We start from the raw sequence: 24,314 nt of genomic DNA, 5'->3' as shown, positions 1-24,314 counted from the left end.
GTATGAGTAACGGACGCTGGTCGAAAGTTACTGTGTGTGAGCAACCTATCAGAGAAGGCGATTGTCTGGACGTAAACGAAAAGACATTTCGTCAAGTTAAGGTGACAACTACAGAAAAGACTGTGGGCGTACAGTCAAGAAAGGTGATCGCTTGGACGGAAGTAATCATTTTTCAGAGTATGAATGAGATGCATGCGTGACCGAGGAGACGAGCTGAAAAAGGAGGGGAACTGCTGCAAAGGGGGACGAGTGACGTCAGAAAAGAGCCGCGCTGAGATAGGGTGGGGAGTGAAGAGCCGCGACGTGATAGGACTGTTGGTGTGACGTCGGCAGGAGCCGCGACGCGATTGGGCGGCTGGTGCGACGTCAGTGAAAAGTCGCTATCGGATAGGCCAGTTAGCGGAAACAGCACGGCGATTGGTAGATTGTCATTAGGAAGTAAACAAACGCGGAGAAAAGAGAAATCATGAAGTGTTTTAAGTGTTTGAAAGGGATTTTTAAAAGAAAAAGAAGTGAACATTATTACGGGGAAGAGGCACTGCCGGAGGGTACACCAGCTCATTATATGGCAACGAATGTGGGGCTGCATACGATATTATGGATTGGGGCTTGGAATAAGCTTACGGAAGGAAATGAGGAAATGCAGTTCCCAAAGTACGGAACGTTTAAGCTAGAGGTGTTACATCGGCTAAAAGCAACCATGTCCTCATTGAAACCTTCACCTAGACCAACACAGTTTGAGGCCCTTAATGCATGGATTAGGGTGGCACACGATAGAAATTTGGACAGGCGTCAACAAAGATTGACGCGATCGGTAAGAGCAGTGCGAGATTCCAAATGGGACGAGGAGGCAAAGAGATGGAGGGTACAGGCTATTGAGGTGGAGAAGATGTATCCAATGAGGGAGGTGGTAGGTGGGAGGAACCTCATGGAAGAGGATGAGGAGAGCGAGTCGGAGGACAATGTGATAAATAGATTATTGATGGACAGACCACCTCCGAGAGTTGAGGAAATTGAAGATAGAGGGCTCGCAAGGGAAGATGGGAATGCCATAGAGGGGTATACACCACTCCCTATATCGGAATGGACACCTATCAAAGGTGGGGAGACACCTCAACCTAGTACAGTACAGAGTGTAGTGGGAAGGTTTGTGGTGCAGAAAACGCCAGCCACCGAAAGGGTTGAGTCTTTTGGATTGCCAGACGCTCTTCAAGTGCCTGTTACCATAGGACCTATAGTATCGATCTATAACCCTGAGAGAGATAGAGAGGAAGAACAGAGGCAATTGGATAGAGAAAGGATCGAGATGGAAAGGAGGAATAACGTGACAAATGCATGGAAGCAATTGCCAGGTTCGGTAACGTGGAACACCCCATTAGATACAACTGTAGGTCCCAACACAGGACAGGGAGGTCAGAGAGGACCGATGGACCTAAGGGGACCGCGGCCAAAGTCCTATACAGAATTAAGAGCTGATTTGAGGGAATGGGATGGGTCCGCAGTAACCCCGAGTAACAGGTCAAGAACAGAACCAGAATGGGAAAGCAGAGATAACAGGACTGTATCTCATTGTGGGGCCAGCGAAAGCAGTCAGGGGCGGGAAGGCCAAAGTCAGGAGAATAGAGGAGTTAAGTCGTCCTACGGATGAGAGGGAACAACAGGAGCAAAATGGTAGGAGTGTAGAGTGTGAGGAGATGTCCCGTCTCTGGGAGAAAGGTGGAGACCAAATGGTACATGCTTTTCAGAATAGGTTTAGGTGCCTTCATCATGTACTCGGAGAAGACGTTCAACATTGGAGAAAGGAGAACAGTGATAGGTCCCGCCATGCCTCGAGTAATCAGGAATCACAGGGAAATAGTGAGGAGAGAGGGAGTAACGGAATATCTTACCATGCATCCCGTGAAACTAGACAGGATGGGGAACGTGGGGCTATGAGGCGTGAAGGAGTGTTTCACCATCCACCCCGAGAAGATGGAAAGGCATGGGACCTAGAGAGATGGGAGCAGGGGAGGACTCCCTATAACTCACCAGTGCCTAAACGTAGATCTCGGAGCTGGGATGGGAGAGATGCGGATGGAGTAACCAAATTTAGTGTGTTGAAAGCTGAAATTAAGGCAAAGAGACTTGATGTCACCAGTTTAAAATCAGATGTCGATGAGATAATTGATGGTACATTGCCTTTAGAAAGGATAGAATTGTATGAACAGGATGAGCTGTTGTTCATGGCAAAGGATATTACTAGGAAAGCTAGAGCGTTTCATGAGAAACTGACCAATTTGGCAGACAGATATGCCGTAGATTTATCTAGGACAAGGGCATTGCAGAGTAACCACAGATTGCAGTACGCAGACCAAGACCTAGATGAGAAGAGAACTACTGGATTAAAGACACACATAAGAGAGTTGGTATCAGGAATAAGAGTGTGGAGAGAACTGGACAAATGGGAAGAGAGGTGGTCGAAAAAGGGCACTGTTAGACGGAGTACAAGTATGATGACCCCAGAGGGAAGGATAATGCAGATGGAGGCATTCCCTTTGCGAGAAATATCAAACTGAAATTATGTACATGTGCCCTGGAGTAGAGGAGACTTAGCTGCGTTTACCAACTCATTTCCGAAGTTAAGGGACAATCCAGTAGAGTGGTATAAGCAGGTAGAAAGGTTTGTAAAGATCTCGAAGGTATTGTGGATTGATTTGAACACGTTGTTTGACATCGTGGTTCCATCTGACTTATGGACACCATGCAAGACTAGTGTTGAATGGCCGAATACCGAACCAGTGAGGGATGCTCGGACTAATGGACCGTCCGAGATTGTCATGCAAAAGTATGAAAGGGTAATAGCTTGGCTGAAAGATAAAGTGCCTCCACAAGATATAGATTGGGTAAAAATAGACCGAACGAGGCAGGAACCCAAGGAGACAGTTCACGAGTTTTATGAGAGATTATTGAAAACATTCAAACAATACAGTGGACTCGATGTAATGGATCCCAAAGATATAGGGCAGTTTGTGTCAAAGTTTGTCTTGGGGTTGAGACCTGATATTTGTTTGATGATACAGCAACATTTAATCTGCTGGCAGAACAAACCACTAGATGAGATCTTGCGATATGCGAGATACTGCAGTGACGAAATAGATTCTAAAGCGAAGAATCTAAAAGAGAAGTTGATGGTAGTGCAGATGCAGTCAGCAGGGAAGGGTGGACAACAAAAGCAGGGGATGGGACGAAAACCAAACGGTCAGAACAAAGATAATGAAGAAGGGCAGAGACCTAGGATAGACTTTGCCACTTTAAAGAAAACGACAAAGTGCCATTTGTGTCACCAGGTGGGACATTGGCGACGCGAGTGTCCCTTTAACCCTGAAAATGGAGAGCTAGAAGTAGAAGAGCAGGTTCAAGAAGTTCCAGCTCCAAAGGTGACAGTTCCAGGAGGCAAGGTGGCCAAAGGGGGGACTTCGGCTCCACGGGCACAGTTCCCACAGCCACCGAAAATAGCGACAGGGGGAAAGGTCTTTAAACCTATTCCCTTTCTTTATCGAGGAAGAAAAGTGTTATTATATTGATCCATTGACAGGGCAACGTGTGAGTAGTGAAGAGGACTGTACCCTCGGGGCAGTCCTAGAGGTGGATCAGAGAGGACCGTTTGTTGAGGCAGAAGTGGCAGGGTGTCCTATAACGTTCTTAGTGGATACTGGAGCTACTCGATCAACACTGAGGTCAGCAGTGGTTCCAGACTTGCCGATGTCAGGAGAAACAATTCAGGTGGTAGGAGTTGCAAACAAAAGGCTGACTAGTCCATTGACAGAACCAGTGTCTGTGAAGATAGGAAACCATATGAACGAACATCAATTTGTGGTTTGTGATTCGAGTCCTGTATGTCTGTTAGGAAGGGATTTGTTGTGCAAATTGAACTGCACAATATACTGCACCCCGCAAGGAGTGGAGGTACAGACTACAGACGATGATGCTACTTTCAAGGTAGCAAATTCAAAATCCTGTGTAGAGCTATATCCTACTCTGACAGTAGAGGATCTTCCCCAAGACTTAAGAGATGCAGTAGCGTCAGAGGTATGGGACTTCACAGGAGAAGAAATAGGATTGATTAAAGGGGTAGAACCAGTAAAAATAATGGTGAAACCAAATGCTGAGTTTCCAAGAACGCCTCAATACAAATTGTCACAGGAAACGATTGCAGGAATAAAACCTGTGATCGAGTCAATGATTCAACAGGGAATACTGAAAGAAATCGTGGGTAGTCCCTGTAACTCCTCGATTATGGGTTTGCAGAAACCTAGCGGGAAGTTCAGGATAGTTCAGGATTTACGAAAAATTAACAATATAGTCGTTTCATGTTGTCCCGTGGTACCGAATCCATCAGTGATACTGTTTCAAATACCATGTCAAGCAGAATGGTTCGCAGTGATAGATCTTTGCCAGGCTTTCTTTTCAATCCCATTGGAGGAAGAGAGCAGATATCTTTTCGCTTTTAAAATGGAAGATCGCGTTTTAACATGGTGTCGAATCCCACAAGGATTCACAGACAGCCCATCCATCTTCAACCAGTTGTTGAAGAAGAATCTCGAAAATCTAGTACTGCCACAGAATTCGGTTCTGGTCCAGTACATAGATGACCTACTTGTTGCGTCAGAGACTGAGGAAGCTTGTAAAATAGATTCCATTGCCTTATTGAACCATTTAGCTGAAAATGGACATAAGGTATCTCCGAGCAAGTTGCAGTACTGTCTGACAGAAGTACAGTATTTGGGGCACCGGTTAGAAAAGGGAAAACGCAAGGTGTCCCCAGAGAGGATTGAGGCAATAATGAAGATGAATGCGCCTACGACACAGAGAGAGGTTCGGATGTTTCTAGGAATGGTTGGTTATTGTCGACAGTGGATAGTTAACTTTTCACTGAAAGCAAAACCTTTACAGAAACTGACGCACAAGGAGGTGAGTGATCCGGTACCATGGGATGACGAATGCCTAGTGGCGTTCTTGCAGCTGAGAGACGACTTGTGTCGTGCTCCGGCTCTGGGGATGCCAGATTACGAGAAATCATTTTCACTTTATTGCTGTGAGAGGGAGGGTTGTGCTTTGTCAGTCTTGGCACAGACCCACGGAAATGCCCGTAGACCAGTTGCATACTTTTCGGCTACATTAGATCCGGTAGCCGCAGCGTTGCCCGGATGTCTCAAATCCGTTGCTGCAACGGGTGTCAGCATTGAGAGGAGCGAGAGTATTGTGATGGGACATTCGTTAGTGGTGTATGTAAGGCATTTCTGTAGAATTGTTAATGACCAGGACGAAGACGCAGCATCTGACTAATAGCAGGCTCACGCGCTACGAGCAAGTTATTCTTGCCGCGGAGAACGTGACCCTCAGGAGATGCTCTGTCTTGAATCCTGCTACTTTGATGCCATTACCTACTGTAATAGAAGGCGAAGGATGTGAAGACCACGATTGCCTTGATGTGACTGAACTATGCACGAAACCCAGACCAGATATTGTGGATGAGCCGTTGTCTGACCCTGATGAGATTTACTTTGTCGATGGCTCATGTCTAAGAGACGATACTGGTCGGTTGAGAGCAGCTTATGCTGTTTGTACCATTACTGGAGTTGTGGAAGCCGCTTGCCTGGAAGGAGTACATTCCGCACAGGTAGCAGAAATCATTGCCCTAACTCGTGCCTGCATAGCAGGAAACGGAAAGAGAGTCACCATATACACTGACAGCCAATATGGTTTCGGTGTGGTTCACGATTTCGGGCAGTTGTGGTCTCAGAGAGGTTACATGACCTCCTCTGGTTCGCCCATTCGAAATGGAGAATTTGTGCGATTGTTGTTAGAAGCATTACAAGGTCCAGTTGCCATAGCAATTGTGAAATGCGTAGCTCATACTAAGAATACAGATTTTGTATCACAAGGCAACAGGTACGCTGATGAGGTCGCACGCTATTGTGCGGAACAAGATTATTCTTTTTCAAAAGTGGAAATAGATGGTGCTGAAGAAAAGACAGAATTAAGCATGATGTTAGAGACAGTAGACACTTGGGAGGATTTAAGAGTGATGCAGGAGAACGCACCTGAAGCAGAGAAAAAGGCATGGGAAATAACAGGTTGTGTGCGAAGTGAAATGGATTTTTGGATTTCAGCAGATGGGAGGGCTGTGTTACCGGAGGAACTAGTGAATCCCATGGCAAGGCAAATACATGGTCCTGTACACCTAGGAAGAGACGCTATGATGAGAGTGTTTAGGCAGACTTGGTATTGCCCAAAATTTAGAATAGCAGCAGAATCAGTATGCAAACGATGTGTTACCTGCCAACAACTGAACATAGGCAAAAGGACACCAGTCACACTGAGTCACATTGGGAGGTCAGGGGGGCCTTTCAATAGAATGCAATTAGACTTTATTGAAATGCCAAGAGTTAACCGCCTTAGGTATGTGCTGGTGGTTGTATGCATATTTTCCAGATGGGTTGAAGCGTACCCTACATGTAGGTGCGATACACTCACAGTAGCTAAATTGTTGCTCAGGGAGCTGATACCGCGCTTCGGGGTGCCTGCCTCTCTGGAATCGGACAGAGGAAAACATTTTAACAGCGAAATAGTGAAGATGTTGTGCTCCACATTAAAGATCGATCAAAAACTGCATTGTAGTTATCGACCAGAAGCCTCAGGAATTATGGAACAAGTGAACGGCACTCTGAAGAATAGATTGGCTAAAGTAGTGGCATCCACATCTTTGAGTTGGCCAGATGCTCTTCCTTTAGTACTCATGAGCATGCGCAGCACACCTGACAGGAGGACAGGTCTCTCTCCACACGAGATTCTGATGGGGAGGGCCATGAGACTTCCCACAGTTCCAACTGCTGCCCTATTGAATATTACAGATGATCTGATCTTGGATTATTGTAAGGGACTGTCTGACGCCATCCATTCTGTGTCCCTTCAGGTGCAGGCGGCTGAAGTTCCAGCATCAAGGAATCTGTGTCATGACCTGAACCCAGGAGATTGGGTGTTGGTCAAGAAGCACGTCCGGAAGAACTGCCTAGATGTACGCTGGCGTGGGCCCTTTCAGGTAATCCTGATCACGAACACCGCGGTGAAGTGCGGAGGGCTGCCAAATTGGATCCATGCATCCCATACTCGAAGAGTCCCAGCACCTCTAGAAGAAACAGCTCCTATCCCAGACGAAAGTTCAGTCGCGGAAGAAGAGTCACAAGAGGGGATTGGATCAGCTGAGGGGGTGTCGGAAGAAGTTGGGAACGCATCGGATCCAGAAGAGGAGAGAAGACAGGACGGCAGTGAGACTGAAGACGCAACCGAAGGAGAGAGCTGCAGTGAATACGACTCAGACACAGATCAGTACCAGAGCTACCAAGAACCGAGTGTGAGGACGAGAAATAGGAGAACAAGGCTTGGAGCTGCCACTTGGCCGGAAAGAAGAAGGAGGCTAAGTTTAAGGTCGGCTCAGGAAGAAACGCTTGCTCCTATATCCGAAGACTCGGATCCAGAAGAAGATACCCAGGATCAGGTAGAGGAGGGTCTTAGAAGATCAAGGAGGGTGCGAGTGCCTAGCAGAAGGTACTCTACTCCCGATTGGACCTACCTCGTTGCAGATGTCTGTGGGACACCGAACCGGGAGGGTCAGGGAAGTGAGCCTGATCAGAACTGATCCGATCATCACAGTGCAAATAAGATTCCTGCTGCCAGGAGCGGAGACCGAAAGGTTGCTGACACTCAACATCGTTTATCCTCCTCTCCTGAGCGGAATAAGAAAATTGATTTTAGAGACAGTTGATTTTCCGGTTTGCTATTCACGATATCCAGTGTTGGAGGGAACTCTTCTTCGACTGGAAATGCTTGAGCGAGTAGTGGAAGTTCTTGGAACACTCATTGTCTTGGATTAATACCTTGTTGTAAATGTCTTCAAAGGGGCGCAGGACTGGGAAAGTGAAGAAGGTGATCCTGGTCAGAACGGACCCCTTTGTAACGGTGGATGTAGAACTGATAGTACCAGGAGTGGAGATTGAAAAGACATTAACTCTTCATTTTGTTCGTCCCCTGGTCCAGAGTGAAATAAGGAGAATAATCCTAGAGACAGTTGAATTCCCATGTTGCTGCAAGGAATGCCCAATACTTGAGGGAATGTTTCTTCGAGTGGACATTTATGAAGACGTAGTGTCACTCCTTGCAACATATATAGATTCTGCTTGATAAAAGACTTTTTGAAGAGGACTTTGAAAAATATTGCTGCAAGATAACCTAGCGCCGAGTGGAAGAAGAAATGATAGGGTCTCCCTTTTAGAGGATGGAGAAGAGTTAGGGTTGTCTATTTCCTACAGGACTTTAAACTGTTTTGCAGAGCAAATTGTCAGCTTCTAAGTGTCCAAAAGAGAGACATTGTTTGAAAGAAAGTTTTTGTTCGGAGAGAAGAAGAAGTTGATGCTGGAAGAACATCCATAACTACACTGTTTGAGATCATGGAGGCTGGCAACCCGAACCGCAGGGCGAAATGTATAGTTGGCACACTTTTAGGGGTGGTGATTTCACTTATAGTTTTAGTGGTTACTGTTTCATATATAGTGGGACACGAGAGAGATGCAACTGCAGTTAAGGAAATCAAGGGAGTGTCAACACAGAGGACAATCACTGTAAATAGTAGGGGAAACATCAATGATAAAGACAAAGCGTTGTTAGAAGCGGAAATAAAAAGATTACACACTGACGAGTCACAGGGAAACTTCAGGTCAAATGCTTATGCCACATTGCTTTACGAATACATTGATGTCATGGAGGCGAAGAATTGCTACGTTTGTATGCAATTACCAGCTTCGGTAGAGGAGGGTATCAGATACCATCATCTTCCATTGACATATGGAATTACATGTAGTTTATTGTTAAGCATATTCTATGGACGAGAGGGGTTCGAGTATTATTTCTCGAACTTTGATTCGACATTGCCAGAGGTCCCAAATTACAAGCATCTGAACAAGTGGGACTATTATAAGAGCGAAGACAGATTACACAAATGGTTCATTCCATGGAAAACGTTAGATACTTCACATGCCCGAAGAAATGATCTGACTTGTCAAGTGTCAGAAATCGAGAAAAAGTTTATAGGGCAGGTAGATACTAGATACAGGAGGCAGAAGATTCTAAAGGCCTCAGGACAATGGGAAACGGATTGGACCAAGGAGGAAAGGATACATCAAAGAAAGGGTAGCTTTGGTCCAATTGCTTTAGACAAGGAGAAATGGGGGAAACTGTGCATACACAGGAGTTACTCCTATTATGAGAATCTGTATGTAGGTCAAGTCAGTTGTGAGCATGCTTTTCAATTGGAGTACTACTCCAAGGATTTTCTGAAAGAGATGCAAGCAATTCCAAATGTATATTTTGTATGTGGAAGAAATGCCTATGTGAAGCTACCAGATAATTGGTACGGATCATGCTACCTGGCAATTGTCTTCCCTAAAATATATCATGTTGAGAATTTAGAAACGACAAAGAAAGGAATACCAACTAGAGGGAAAAGAGGGCTAGGCGCAGCAGAAGTAATTGGGGATGTATTCGGTGCTGCATTCCCTATCCTGGGAGTGATACTGAATGACATCAAAATTAGGAGGTTGGCTACAGTCGTAGATAGGTTATCTGCCAGTACTGCTAGATCATTAATGCTGGTGGAGGGTGAGATGCAATCGATAAGGGCAATGGTTCTTCAGAACCGACTTGCTCTAGACGTTCTGTTAGCCAAAGAGGGCGGAGTCTGTAAGGCTTTGAAGGTCCAGGAATGTTGCACTTACATTCCAGACAATTCAAAACCACTAGAGAAGTACATACGAAACATCACTGCCATACACCATGAAATTGAGGATCTGACAAAGATAAACGTGTGGGAAAAAGTAGGTCATGGAATGGGTAAAGTTGGAGGTTGGTTTGCCAACCTAGGAAAGGGTATCGTTTGGTACATACTGAAACCCATCATCATAATTGTGATTTGTGTAATCACTTTGTGGGGATTGGTGCGTTTGTATCAGTGGTATAGAGCAAACAGATTGCAGAGATCTATGAGAGAACAGGAGAAAAGGTTGACAGCGATGCAAGATACACAATATAAGAGTCTGAAGGCATTGGAGACAATGAAAAGAAGTGGTACTGCCACGATCTCACTTTGAAGAATCCTACATTTTTGTGATGGTGTTTTGATGGTGATGACCCCGGAAGGTCATCAAAGGGGGGACTGAGAGAGCACTAGTCTGAGAAAAAATGTATAAGTGCATCATATTTACAAGCATGTAGTTAGTTAACATATACCTTGCACCAGAGTGTCTTATATTCAGTAGTAAAATGTATAGGGTGTTTTAATTAGGGTAACAATAATCATAGCAGTATGAGACTAATGTAGAAAATGTTGGAATGAATATGAAAACCTCACGTTCTCATGTTAAAGGAATCATGTAAGAGTTAAATGGAACTCTACAAAACCAGTTATATTGTGTAGGCCTCATGGCAATTCACAGAAAATCTAAACGTGCTGCTAAAATAATGTGAGGTGGGGTTAACATGGTTCTTCCAAAATGTATTATCGAATTTAGTTTGAAATATATGCTTTATAGATGTGTACTTTAAGAAACGTATGTTAGTTAAGAATGCTATTTAAATCAAGTTAAATGTTTTCAGAGTGCAGGGACCCGCTTCATGTAAATCAAGTAGGCTCGAACTGATAGTGATGTTCCTTTGAACTGAAATGTGCTCGTTAGAGGAGAAGTCGAGAGGTGCCAAGTACTGTGCTTTCCATATGCTTTATGACCTATAGATATGGGGGAGCCTGGAATTTGAGGCCCACTGTAGGATGGCCTGTATGCAGGTGCGAGGGGTCCTAATCAGTCGAAATGAATAGAGCCTTGTTCAGTGGCGCTTGGCGCAGGCCTGTAGGAGTCTTCAGGAATTTCAGGGGGTATCGGCACTGGAGAAGAAGTCTGGGAACCAAGGTCAACTTTAACAAGGGTCTTGAAGAGTACCATCATGGAGTTTACCGCGCAAAGATGTACCACGTGAGGGGCGTCCCAAGGGGCGTTCCTATCGGAAATGTGATTTGGTATTAGGGAAAGCGACCCGGGAGGAGAGCAGAGCAGATGATTTTGGGAGCCTAAGGAAGCGGACGGGTAGGCAGATAGGCTGATCAGGAGAGACCCATTATCAGAGAAGAAAACAAAGAGAAGTGCGTGATCTTCTTAGGAAGTCACCACGGCTGACACCTTTTGGGGTAAAGATCTTGTTAAGTAGGGATGTCACTTAGTCTAGTGTAGGGACAGACTAACTTGAATTTTCTTTTCTGTAATGACTCTTAAGTTGCAACTCATATCAATACTTGCAAACCTAATGATCTTCGAACTTGTACTCATTATTCTGTTTTGTAGACTCAGATTATTCAAAGAATTTATGTTCATAGTGATACCAGTTTACCTTTTGAATCTCATCTTAAGAAGTTTGTATCTTCAGTTATCTTTGGTTTTATATTAAATTTTCAAAACTTAATCCTGGTCAGTGGTCATTTAGAGTGGTGTAAGTTCTTAATTGATTGACTTAATGTTAGATTGCCTTTTACTCAATGACAGGTACCAACGATCCAGTCGACTTGGTTTGGGATCTGGTAAGGTAACTAGTAACCAGAAATCCCGCGTTAACACGTACATTTGGAGCACAATAACAAAGATATCTTTGATTTCTGTAATATGGCTAATCTGATAATTTGGCATGCCACTGTGTGAATGGGAAGAGAAGAGTGACATTGAATGAGAGCAATAGGTAACCAGGGCCATTGACATGATGCGATTCTGCAGCCGCAGCGTTTACTGCATAGTTATGGATTTGCCACATGATTGATCATCTACTAAATAATCTCCAGATTTTAACGAAAAAACTGTTTCTCGCTCAGCCAGACCAAAAGTTACTAAAATCTGGGCAACCCAAGGTGCCGCAACGTGGAAGGCCCTATGCAAAGGTTGGCTGGCCATCTTTCAGTTGATAACTGCTGCATTTGGATGTTTAACTGGAACTAAAGAGATTAAACAATTGGCTGTTTGACGTGTGAAAAAATGACAAAATTATAATGTAAAACTATCACAAAGTGTGCTGCATTAGGTCGCATAAATTGCCTTTTCTTGCCACATAATTTAGTGAACCCTGCTGTATAATTTGGTTTTTCCCTGCAGCATAATTCCAGTGGCCTGCTTATAATACAACAAATCTACAATACCCACCACACGCTTCACTGTGCTCTCATTGCAGCAACAAAATCCAGCAAAACTGAGTTGTCTAATAATCTTCCACAGGCCCATTGGCTCTTGCGTAACACAGCTCCTCTTTAAAATCACACGCTCCACATGCCTTCTTGGCCAGTTGGTAAAACAATGTGTATGGATGTTTAACAGTTATAAATCTCCAGCAAAGCACTAGTCCAAATTCGGCAAAAACACTACTCAGAACAAAGGGCTTGATTTAGAGTTTGTTGGAGGGCTAATTTATCACAAACCTGCTTGCCTTAATACAAGTGCCATAGAATCTTATGCATTTGTAAAAAGGTGGATGGGATATACATCAAGTTTGTGATGGAGTTACTGGTACGCCAGCCTCTAAATAAGGCCCTACATTGATCTAAAAAACTAAGGGTATTAAAAGTGAAGTCAAACAACTAAAAAAACTTTAACCCATATGACATCACAGGAAATAACATAAAATGACCTTAAAGGTCATCCATGACACTATTTTTAAATCCTCCAATGAACATTTAAGGCATCACCATATTAAAATGAATGCATGAAACTTAAACTAGGCAAAAAGTAACACTGACTTAAATTAAAACACAGGAGTTGAGGTTGCATGAAATAGCATATATTTCATAAAATTACATCATAAATATTTACTCTACACATCCAACATGATTTCCATTTTTGTTTACAGCAAGTACATCTGTCCAGAAAGTATACACAAAGGAGCTTCAGCGATAGTTGGTGGCCTCTGTGTGCCCTATGGGTAATACAGGTCCAAGCAAGAGGTTTGCGAAGCTAATATGAAATATGTGAGTGATTTGTTGTAAGAGAGTGAAAACGAGTTCTTTATTCAAATGTCTGTGCGTTTATCTCCGTGATATCTATCCATAGGAGGGGAAAACAGAGTATTTCACAGCACATTTATAATTTGTATATGGCAAAGCTTCCTCCAAAAAACAGTGACGTATGCATCACTGTGTTGGCCTGGATCGGATGGAAGTGTGTTTTATATTAGTGCGTGAAGAATGATTGTTACGTGGGACAGAAACAGGCCTTCAGAAGTTTAGTGACGATTGTAGGCCACACTGGCTATCATTAACGCCTAGAGCGTGACTAAGTTCAGACAGTGTTCGTGTCTTCTCTCTCTCTCTCTCTCTCACTCTCTCTCTCTCTCTCTCTTCTCTCTCTCTCTCTCTCTCTCTCTCTATATATATATATATATATATATACAGTCTTAATCATCCATTCACTCACGTCGTTTACCAACAAGGCAAGCAATCGATGGTGTGCAACTTGTAAGCGGAATGGATTGTATCTTTCCCCAGGGTTTGTTGATAAAGTATAGCATGATTTTGACCTAACTGAGAAACAATCAATCATTCCTTCTGAGATCACTTGAGGAATAGGATATCTCCCAAAACACAATGCATTAAATGCTGTGGATGGGCAGGGAGGGTGTAGTAACCGTCTTTGGTGTCCCTAAGGAAAGGTGAATCCTGTAAACTACGTTGACAAGTAGTGACATATATGAAGGTTTAAAAAAAAAATCCAGAAAAGCAAAAAGCGACCAAACTTCATCAATTTGCAGGAAACATTCACAGTCTCCTGTAACAATAATGGAGGCTGTGTTTAATAGTTCACTTTGCAGTTGTCGCGACGATGATTCAACCTCTTAAGAGATATGAGGTCTCATCTGGACCTATGAATAGTGTGACATCTGGGTTAAAATGGATGTATTGTCAGAAGGTAGTGCATACACCCCAAGGAAGTGTGATGAGGAAGGTAGTACTTACATAGGGCCCAGCCGTGCACCCTGTAAGAATGAGAAGCTGTAATGAATACTGCAAAGTATCAGCGAGTACGTGGCACTTAATGTCTATTCACAGGTTCTGATGAGACCTCATGTCTAATAAGAGGTCGAAACGTCGTCGACACAACTGCAAAGCGAACTATTATACATAGCCTCAGTCATTCTTACAGGAGACTGTGAATGTTTACTGCAAATTGATTACATTTGTTCGCTTCTTGCTTTTCTGTATTTTTTATTTAAACCTTCATATATGTCACTACTTGTCACTTTAGGTTTCACCTTTCTCTTGGGACACTGAACAGTTCTTTGAACCCCCTTTGTTTGGACTTTTTTAGCTCAACATAAATCACAATGCATTTTACCTACTGGGCTCCATATGTGCATTTTTTTTAAATCCGTACATCTTCTCCTAAATTATTGCCATTGTGCTGTACCTACTGCCCTGGGGGCCATATGGCACCAAAGCAGGTGAGAAAATTAGCTAGTCAGGAGGCGTGTCAAACTTGCAGGCTAAGCACGCCCCTAAGGTAGACAGCCTAAAATGGATAGTTAAACAAGGGCTTCCCTAACTTGTTTTTGATGAAACTAGGAACTCTGGGTCAAGGTTCTGTAGGGGGTGTAGTCACCCCAGGGATAGATAGCCCACTGGCTACCACCTTACACTCCCCTTAACACACCTAAATTTAGTATTTAGGTGGCTCCCTGACACCAGGAATTTAGATTTGAATCTGTATGGTCAAAAACACGATGAATTGCTTGAAAGTCAGAATTGCAATGTTAAATAATTATACCACAAAAAAAACCAAAACAAATAAAGGCAACATTTTGTATTCATAGCTTTTTACTGTTAGTTTTACATGTTGGCCTCAGTTCTTTTGTCTAAAAGTGGGGACTGCAACCCCTTCCTTACCCATCGAATCAGGGGCAATACTTTCTTTCCGGGCTTATTCCGAACCTTCTAGTTTAAAATCCACCAAACACTTAAACACTATGGTAGGAGTTGCTTCATTTTAAATAATGCATGCATTATTGTCATGTCTTCATCAGTGTCACATGCCCACTAGGTCTATTAGAAAACGTTTGGGATTTGTATCTGAGACCTTCTTTATTGGCCCCTTTATATTATGGATGTGGCAGTTTGAAGATTTCGCGTACAAGAGGTGTTGTCATCTCTCTGTTGGGCCCCATGACCACCCTCCCTTTCTGAACATGTGTTGTCTAGCTTGCTGCCTCTCTTTCCTCATCAGTGTGCTGGCGCGACCTACACTTGAGCGGATATCTTTAGTTGAGATTGGCTATTTTTAATGCTCAGTGGGTAGGGTGGAAATGCTAACAGATGCCTACATGGGACAGCAGATCTCCGTCTCAGCATTTACAATCATAATGTACTTGCATTATGACCTCTGACCCTTGAAGAAGCATTGGGCACAGTGCCATAAAACGTGGCGCACAGTTAACTTTACATTGAGGAAAGCAGGCAGCGTTCCAATGGCGCACTCTCTGCTCCCCCAGATGCCCCCAGCCTGCACAACCACAGTGTAATCTTTTGAACACTGACCGAGGGTTAGCAGCACCAACCTCTGGCAGGCGCTAACCAGCCCAGGCTTTGCAGCTGCAAAAGTGGTAGCAAGCATTAGTGCAATCATAAAATGGGATGCCCCTTTGCTGCTCCATTTTCAGCGCAACTGAGAAGAATTAGAAGGAGGAGATTTACAAAATCTTCACGCAACGCCCTGCGAAGCTGCACGACAGGGAGGGTGCAGGAGAGTGACATATTTTCAATGATATCCCCTTTCCCTTGCGCCGGCGCTGATTTCGGCTGCCGTGGCAGGCACACTGCTTTGGGATAGGGTGAGTGCTTGAATGTAGCATAGATTTTATGCAGGAAAGGTAACTTTCTTATACAAAATACTATGCTAGGCAAGGCTTTTCCCACTTTGCATAAGTGCTGCACACGCAGCATGCATGCAAAGTCAGAAAAGGAAGGAGAAGGGAAAGCCTTTCTCCTTCCTTGCACCTAGTTGAAAAGGGCGCAGTTTTCTCACGCTAAATCCAATCTACTGGTTTTAGTAAATTGGTTTTAGCGTGAGAAACCTTGGGTGGTTGCATGGGAACACCCATGCACCACTCTTGGTACGCCACCATGGCACACAGAAATGAGAAACAGCGCAAAGCACTGCTTCACATTGCTTTTATGTTATTTCCAGAAAGTTAATTTGGAAAAAAGATTTTGCGCCGTTTCGCATCACTTTTGTGGCGCAAACATGGTGCAAAATGTTAGTAAATCTCCCCCGAAATGTGCACTTTGCTGTTCATAATACAAATTGCAAATCGCTTTTGTGCACTGTGAACTAATTCTTTGCATATGCAAAGGGAGCTGCAGTGGCCTTGTGAAAGTGAAGTCTTTTGCGCATGAGGACCAAAGCATCTACTTGAGTGTGTGGTCTGAGCATTTAGTCTGCTGACCCACAGGTTGGCCAAAGATCTCAGCAGTGAGTGCCTACCTGACTTGTACCAATAAACATGTCTGCTAAACGATCAGTGGCCAGCCATAAATATATTCAGGAATATTTATGCATTCTGCTGAGACTGGTAATGGCTTCTCTTTACCTGAAGGGGGCTCCATCTTGTAATTGTTCTCCTCGCACCAGCCGACTGGTCGAAGTCTGCAATCCAGGTAAAAGAGCCACTGGTCATAGGCGCCCGCCTCCTCCAGGCCCACATATCGAAGGCGCAGCCTTCCCCCAACGTTCTCCGTCACACTGACGGGCCAGTACTGGAAGGGGTTCCGTGCATCCTGCAGCTCCATGAGGCAGCCGACAGTAACGAGGTCTACAGAGTTCTTCCCTCGCAGGGGCTGTTTGGACAAAATACAGATTCCACAGGTTACACTTTAATTCATTTTGTTCTTCAGTCCAATGAAATGCTACATTACACAGCACATTATATACAAATCCCACCTCAAATGACTCTCCTTCAATGAAGTGAGAGGGTGATTAAATGCAGCATGAGTAGCAGTAGTAAATTAGTAAAATAATGGGGAGAGGGACAAAAGCAAAACAATACAAACCTCTGATCTGCTCTAACAGGGAAGGAACACAGCCTGTGCATAATGATTGCTGTTATGTGAATGAGGTACAAAGGCAGCTCTTCAAACTACTTAGACATAAAGCTGCTTAATTATTAATTGCATGTTTTCTGAGCATGTTAAACATGTTTAATCCTGTTTTGAAAATCCCTTAAGGTTACATTGAACAAATATGTTTTTTATTGATTTAAAATACCTGTAATGAATTTCACAATTAACCTACTCTATCAGCTGCTTGCCTGCTGTGGGAGTCATGCTAAATGCAAAGCAGCACACACATTGGTGAATGTGGGAACAGTCAATAAACACTTTGATTTGATGCAGCCTGAATAGTACTCTCTGTAGCAGTTATGACACGTCAATATAGGCAAAGCAATGCATGACTGGAGTGTGGAATGCGTAGGGAGAGAGGCTAGAGGCACTTTAATCCAATTTTTGCTTCAGGTTGATAGCTGAGGGCTTTAAAGAATGCCTGATATGCCTAGTCGGCTGCACTAACAAAGGCACACTACTGACACATTTTAGCAAGAATGTCTCAACGCAAGCTTGGCTGGAGATACACAGCCCATCAGAATATGAACCTAGAATTTCCTTAAACATCATGAAATGTGAACATATGACAGTTGTCTGGCAACCAAGGAGTTCTTGATTACTTATCTTCAACAGAGGCAGTGCCTCTTTTGGAGCGGAGGAGCATCACCCCACTTAAATTACTCCCAAATCCCCAGAGATGAAAAATAAAATGGTAATTCATTACCATTTCAATTTTCATCCCCCATCCCAAACAGAGCATATGGTCGGGGTGGGGCCTGCTGAGTGACATCAGCACGGAGGGGGTGGGCTGTATATGCACTGTTTAAAGTGTGCATGTCTTTTTGGCCAGCCACCTTGCGACGATCAGCCACACATGCGCACTTTAAACCTCTCTAACCCAACTGTCATAAGACACCTGGGTTAGAGCAAGTGCATGGGCGTCCGCAGAAATTTTCCAGGGGGGGCAACATTTTTACTTCATCACCATCCTCCGGCATGATTGAGCACAAGTATTAAATAAACAAATAAAAATCTAATAAGACAAGGAGCTTAAATAACAAAAGGAACCCATGGGGTGGGAGAAAAATCATGTGAGGCTCCACAGCAGATTACCTGGCAACCACAATGAAACAGAGGAAAAAACAAACAAGCAAGGCATAGCCAAAGGTCTCGCCATTGGGACCTTATAACTGTTTAGCCATGCAACACTTGATGTTGTTGCACCAAGGATATTGTACTGGAACAACTAAACACTTATAAGGTCCCAAAGGGGAGACCTATTGGCTATGTCAATGCTTTTTTTTTTTTTAAATGACAAGCAGTGCTATAGGGATCCGGCTGAGACTTAGTCCACCACGTCCCACGTAGATGCTGCAGCCATCTTTGAATGGTTTTAAAGCCAATTCAAAAGTTGTCACCAGTGTATGTTAATCCCTATCTCAACTGTGGGACTGCTCTACTGCTTCCCAATTCTATTAAATACAAATTATGTAAAAGAACATCCTTTCTGAGCTACACAGGCTCATTTTACCCACGTTTCATGCGCAGATTTGAAATACTGATGGTTTGGGCTTCCCGGAATTCAACTGGTTGAAAGGTGGACAGGTGTAGAGAAGGAAGAGAGCGAGGTGTAGAGAGGTAGAGAGAGTAGGAGAGAGAGAGAGGGGTAGAGAGAGAGAGAGAGGTAGAGAGAGAGTGGTAGAGAGGTAGAGGTAGGTAGAGAGGGGTAGAGGTAGGGAGAGAGAGATAGGTAGAGAGAGGTAGAGGTGTAAAGGTAGAGAGAGAGGTTATAGGAGAGAGAGAGGGGTAGAGAGAGAGGTAGAAGAGGAGAGGTAGAGATAGAGGTAGAGAGGTAGAGGTAGAGAGGAGAGAGTGGTAGAGGGAGAGGTAGAGAGGTAGAGAGAGGTAAAGAGATAGAGAGAGAGAGGAAGAGAGAGAGGAAAAGAGAGAGGTAGAGAGAGGAAGGAAAAGAGAGAGGTAGAGAGAGAAGTAGAAGAGGGGTAGAGAGAGAGGTAGAGAGAGAGGTAGAGGTAGAAAGAGAGAGAGGTAGAGAGAGAGAGGGTAGAGAGAGAGGTAGAGGTAGAGAGGTAGAGGTAGAGAGGTAGAGTGAGAGAGAGAGGTAGAGAGAGAGAGGGAGCGAGGAGAGAGAGGTAGAGAGAGCGGTAGATAGAGAGAAAGAGGTAGATAGAGAGGTAGAGAGAGAGGTAGGAAAGGTAGAGAAAGAGAGGTAGAGAGAGAGGTAGAGGTAGGGAGAGAGAGGTAGAGGGAGAGAGGTAGAGAGGGAGGTAGAGAGAGGTAGAGGTAGAGAGGTAAAGGTAGAGAGAGAGTGGTAGAGGGAGAGGGTGGAGGTGGAGAAAGATGTAAAGAGGTAGAGAAAGAGGTAGAGAGAGAGGTAGAGAGAGAGGAAGAGAGAGAGGTAGACAGAGAGGTATAGAGAGAGGAAGAGAGAGAGTAGAGAGAGTGTAGAGAGGGTTAGAGAGAGAGGGGTAGAGAGTAGAGAGAGAGGTAGAGAGAGAGAGGTAGAGGTAGGGAGAGAGGTAGAGGTAGTGAGGTAAAGGTAGAGAGAGAGAGTGGTAGAGGGAGAGGTGGAGAGAGAGGTAAAGAGGTAGAGAAAGAGGTAGAGAGAGAGGTAGAGAGAGAGAGAGGAAGAGAGAGGTAGTGAGAGAGGTAGAGAGGGGTAGAGAGGGGTAGAGAGAGAGGGTAGAGAGGTAGGTGGAGAGATAGGTAGAGAGAGAAGTAGAGGTAGAGGTAGGGAGAGAGAGAGGTAGAGAGAGAGGTAGAGAGGGGTAGAGAGGGTTAGAGAGAGAGGGGTAGAGAGGTAGGTGAGAGATAGGTAGAGAGAGAGGTAGAGGTAGAGGTAGGGAGAGAGAGAGGTAGAGAGAGAGGTAGAGAGAAAGAGAGGGTTAGAGAGAGAGAGAGTGGTAGAGAGAGAGGTAGAAAGAGAGAAGAGAGAGAGATAGAGAGAGAGGTAGAGAGGGGTTAGAGAGGTAGAGAGAGAGGTAGAGAGAGAGAAGTAGAAGTAGGGAGAGAGATAGGTAGAGAGAGAGAGGTAGAGAGAGAGGTAGAGGTAGAGAGGTAGAGGGAGAGAGGATGCGAGAGAGGTAGAGAGAGAGAGAGCGGTAGAGAGAGAGAGGTAGAGAGAGAGATAGAGAGAGGAGAGAGAGAGGTGGAGAGAGAGGTAGAGAAAGAGAGTTAGAGAGAGAGAGGTAGAGAGAGAGAGGTAGAGGTAGGGAGAGAGAGAGGTAGAGGTAGAGAGGTAGAGAGAGAGGTAGAGGTAGAGGAAGTGAGAGAGGTAGAGAGAGGTAGAGAGAGAGAGGGGGGTAGAGAGGGAGAGAGTAGGGGCGAGAGGTAGAGAGAGAGGTAGGGAGAAGAGGTAGGGAGAAGAGAGGTAGAGAGGTAGAGAGAGAGGTAGAGAGAGAGAGTTAGAGGTTAGAGAGGTGTAGAGAGATAGAGAGAGAGAGGTAGAGAGAGAGGTAGAGAGAGAGAGGCAGAGAGAGAGAGGTAGAGAGAGAGAGGTAGAGAGAGAGGTAGAGAGAGAGAGAGTGGTAGAGAGAAGAGAGAGTAGAGAGAGGTAGGAGAGAGAGGTGTGAGAGAGAGGTGGAGAGAGAGAGCGGTGGGAGAGAGGAGAGAGAGAGGTAGAGAGAGAGAGGGAGATGTAGAGAGAGAGAGGTAGAGAGAGAGAGAGGTAGAGAGACAGGTAGAGAGAGAGAGTAGAGAGAGAGAGGTAGAGAGAGAGGTAGAGAGAGAGGGGTAGAGAGAGAGAGAGGTAGCGAGAGGTAGAGAGGTGTAGAGAGAATGGTGTAGAGAGGTAGGTAGAGGTAGAGAGGTAAGGAGGACAGTAGAGAGGGAGGTAGAGCCACGTAGAGAGAGAGGTAGAGAGAGGTAGAGAGACGTAGAGAGAGAGGTAGAGAGGTAAGAGAGGTAGAGAGAGAGGTAGAGAGAGAGAGGTAGAGAAAGAGGTAGAGAGAGAGGTAGAGAGAGGTAGAGCGACACAGAGAGAGAGGTATAGAGGTAAGAGAGGTAGAGAGGTAGAGAGAGGTAGAGCAATAGAGAGAGAGGTAGAGAGAGAGAGGTAGAGAAAGAGGTAGAGAGAGAGAGGTAGAGAGGTAGATTGGAGATCCTAGCATTTCCAGAGCATTAAAGGCACTACTCATTTGTAACGTCATTCCTTTCACTGCACATCCTGCTTTATCTAAATAACTAGGGCCCTTATATACAAAAGGATGTAGTGGTCATAAAGCTTACAATTTGCATCATCACAGTGGTTGCTACTGATGGTTTTCACCCCTTCCTAGGCCCCTGCAGCTCCACTCTTCCTTAGCTTAAAAAATGTGCCCTCCCCCCTCCTCCGAAATTTGTCTCTAGGTGCGCCTCTGCTTCAAGCTGTGGGAGCAGCCAGGCCCGGACCTTCTCTCTTGCCCATCAGCAGCAGTTTTCCCGCTCATCAAGCAGGACCGTCACTGCAAGCGCTTTGTCACGCTTTTAAAATTGACGGCCCTGCAGACAAACACCACTGTGGGGGCTGTCAATAGTGATGGACCGGTGTTCCAGGGGGGGGCAAGTGCCCCCCCTTGCCCTCCCCTGCGGACGCCTCCAGAGTGCTGGGGAGTTCCGAGAGACGCTGCTCTACTACAATTCTCAAAGAGGGAAGGATGGGTAGAAAAAACTCACAAAATACAAGAGTGCAAAACATTTTATGGACCTAGCACAATCATTTGTTCAAAATGAATACAAGCAAACAGAAGAAATACTCCTCAAGCAACAATTTGGACCACTCAAGTGCCATCTTAAAGTCAGACACCACCATCAAGAGGCAACCATCTTGAAGACAGACGGCCCATCTTAGAGGAATAGGTGGTCATTTTAAAGACATGCAGAAATGCCTACTTAAGTAACAAGGAGGGGGGCAGTCTAGCACCATATTTAAGTCTGGCAACAACATCACAAGGATGCCATCTTGAAAACAGGCAGCCCATTCAGCCCATGTGGAGTAGTGTGGCTCACTGGTTAGAGGCGGCAGGCCTGAGAGCAGAAGTCAGCCTGGGACCAGGGTTCAATTCCCGACGCGGCAGGGTCGTGGACCTTGGTCAGCGGACTCGATAATTCTCGCTTCGGTGCTTACTCTAATCAGGGGTTCCACTCGGCAACTCTGGGCATTAGCTTGCCTAATCTCCACAATGGCCCCACCAATTCCGGGGATGCCTGGCTCCACCTTGGGGACTCCCAGCAAGGGACCATCCCACAGGGAAAGCCAGGACGGGTTCCCCAGAGTTATACAGCGCCGGGACGCCCCGTTGCTGGGGCAGCTGTGCGCTTTACAAGTATACTACATTTACATTTACATTCAGAGGAGGCAAGCAGCATATTCAAATCATTAGGTACGGATGCGGGGTGCTTCTCCAGCTCCCAACAGCCAGAACAATCTCCTGAGGCCCAGACCAGCTACAGACACCTCTTGGAAGGTCAGACCTCCCAGCACTAAGGGCGTTCAGGGGAACTGGGGGTGAAGTCTTTGTATCCCTTAGACTACAGAACAAGAGGCAAGCTCTTCTTCAAGCCCTTAGAGATCTTCCTCAAGCAGGGGAAACAGCAAAATCCTTTTCCCGATCCTTGGCATAAAGTAGCCACTGCATGCCAACCCAAGACAGCAAACAGCACAGGGGCTGTATACCTCCTCAGTTTCTACAGCTATTCTCCTTGGCAAAGGATCCCTTTGGTTCCCAGAAGTTATCTAAAAGTATGGGGTCTGGGCCCCTCTTTTTATAATACAAAATCCTTTGTTCTCTGTGGCAGAGAAGCTCTTTGCCCAGCCAAAAACAGTTTTGTCATCTCCTCTCTGGTGTAACCTCCTGGCTGGAGGTGGAAATAGCATTGTCTTTGGTAGACCAGGCCCATTCAGATGGGAACGAAATCTCTTACCCTACTCTGAATGCAGCCCAAGTCTATTCAGCCCAGCCCTAACTCACCTTGGACACACCTCACCTCCCGAAGTGACTGTTTGAACAGAATGCACATCCCCAGACCATGTCAGACCAAAGCCAGACAGTCCATACACAACCTAGCAGAGGCACACTGGATTATTAGGCAAGAAAAACACTTTCTACAAGTGGTATTTTTAAATGCAGAATGTAAAAACACCCTCACTAAAAGATGCATCTTAACATTCTGAATTCAGGGATATCAAACTGTGTTTCCTATCTTGTTCCCATGGGCAGCAATGCTCATAAGATGTTATAGGCAAACTCCCCTTCTATCCTATGGGACAGATAGCGTTACAATAGTGAAAAGCCAAATTGGCAGTATTTCACTATCAGGACATGCCACACACATCAGGACATGTCCTACCTTTCACATACACTGCACCCTGCCCACATGTAAGAAATGGAAAGGTTAGGGCTGCAGTGGGTGCACTTGCCAGGTCGACATGGCAGTACTGGATAGCACACAGGCACCGCATTGGCAGGCCTGAGACCTTGTTGCAAGGCTGCCTGCGTAGGTGGCACAATCAGTGCTGCAAGTCTACTAGAAGCATTTGGTTTACAGGCCTTAGACACACACAGTGCACTGTACTAGGGACTTAACAGTAAACCAAATAAACCAATCATGGAAACATCATTGCATAACAGCAATTTACAAAGGGCGCATTTGCACTTTGGTGCTGAACAGCAGTGGCAAAGTGCCCAAAACATGAATCCCAGCAAAACGAAGTCCAGCATACAGCAAAATAACAGGAGGAAAAGGCTAAAAATACTGGGGAAACCCATGTCAATGATGCCAGGTCTAACAATGACCATACACACAACAGAGCAACCAAAACCCCCATGCGATGATTCAGATCTGAAGCTTGACAAAGATGAAAGGACGTGTGTTAAAAAGCAGGATACTCCATTTCTTGTGATTAAAGTATCTTTTATTGTAGACAGCATCAACGTCCAGCCAGTCAGTTTCCAAGCTAACACGAACTGTCCTGCCTGAAGCTCACATTCTATATGACGTCATAAGGTTCCTTAAAGCGGACTAACATCAGATTATAACACATCCCCTTCCCAATACATCAAAAGAAACAGGAGAACAAGAACTAAAAAAATTGGAAAGACCAATTAAA

At 45.0% G+C, this 24,314-nt stretch overlaps 1 protein-coding gene across 5 annotated transcripts in view; it reads right to left on the bottom strand.

The window, feature by feature from the left end:
* Positions 1–24,314, bottom strand: part of SFMBT2 (Scm like with four mbt domains 2) — a 1,092,424-nt gene that overhangs the window by 502,979 nt on the left and 565,131 nt on the right. For all 5 annotated transcript variants that reach the window (XM_078677113.1, XM_078677108.1, XM_078677111.1 and 2 more), the window contains one exon: positions 16,699–16,945. In XM_078677113.1, coding sequence (XP_078533239.1) covers positions 16,699–16,945 — 247 coding nt within the window. The remainder of the gene's footprint in view (positions 1–16,698; positions 16,946–24,314) is intronic.

This window comes from Lissotriton helveticus, chromosome 1_1 (assembly GCF_964261635.1).
Source record: "Lissotriton helveticus chromosome 1_1, aLisHel1.1, whole genome shotgun sequence".
In the NCBI taxonomy this organism is placed as follows: Eukaryota; Metazoa; Chordata; class Amphibia; order Caudata; family Salamandridae; genus Lissotriton; species Lissotriton helveticus.
Note: the sequence above shows the minus strand (reverse complement) of the source record. Positions and strands in the feature narration are given on the sequence as shown.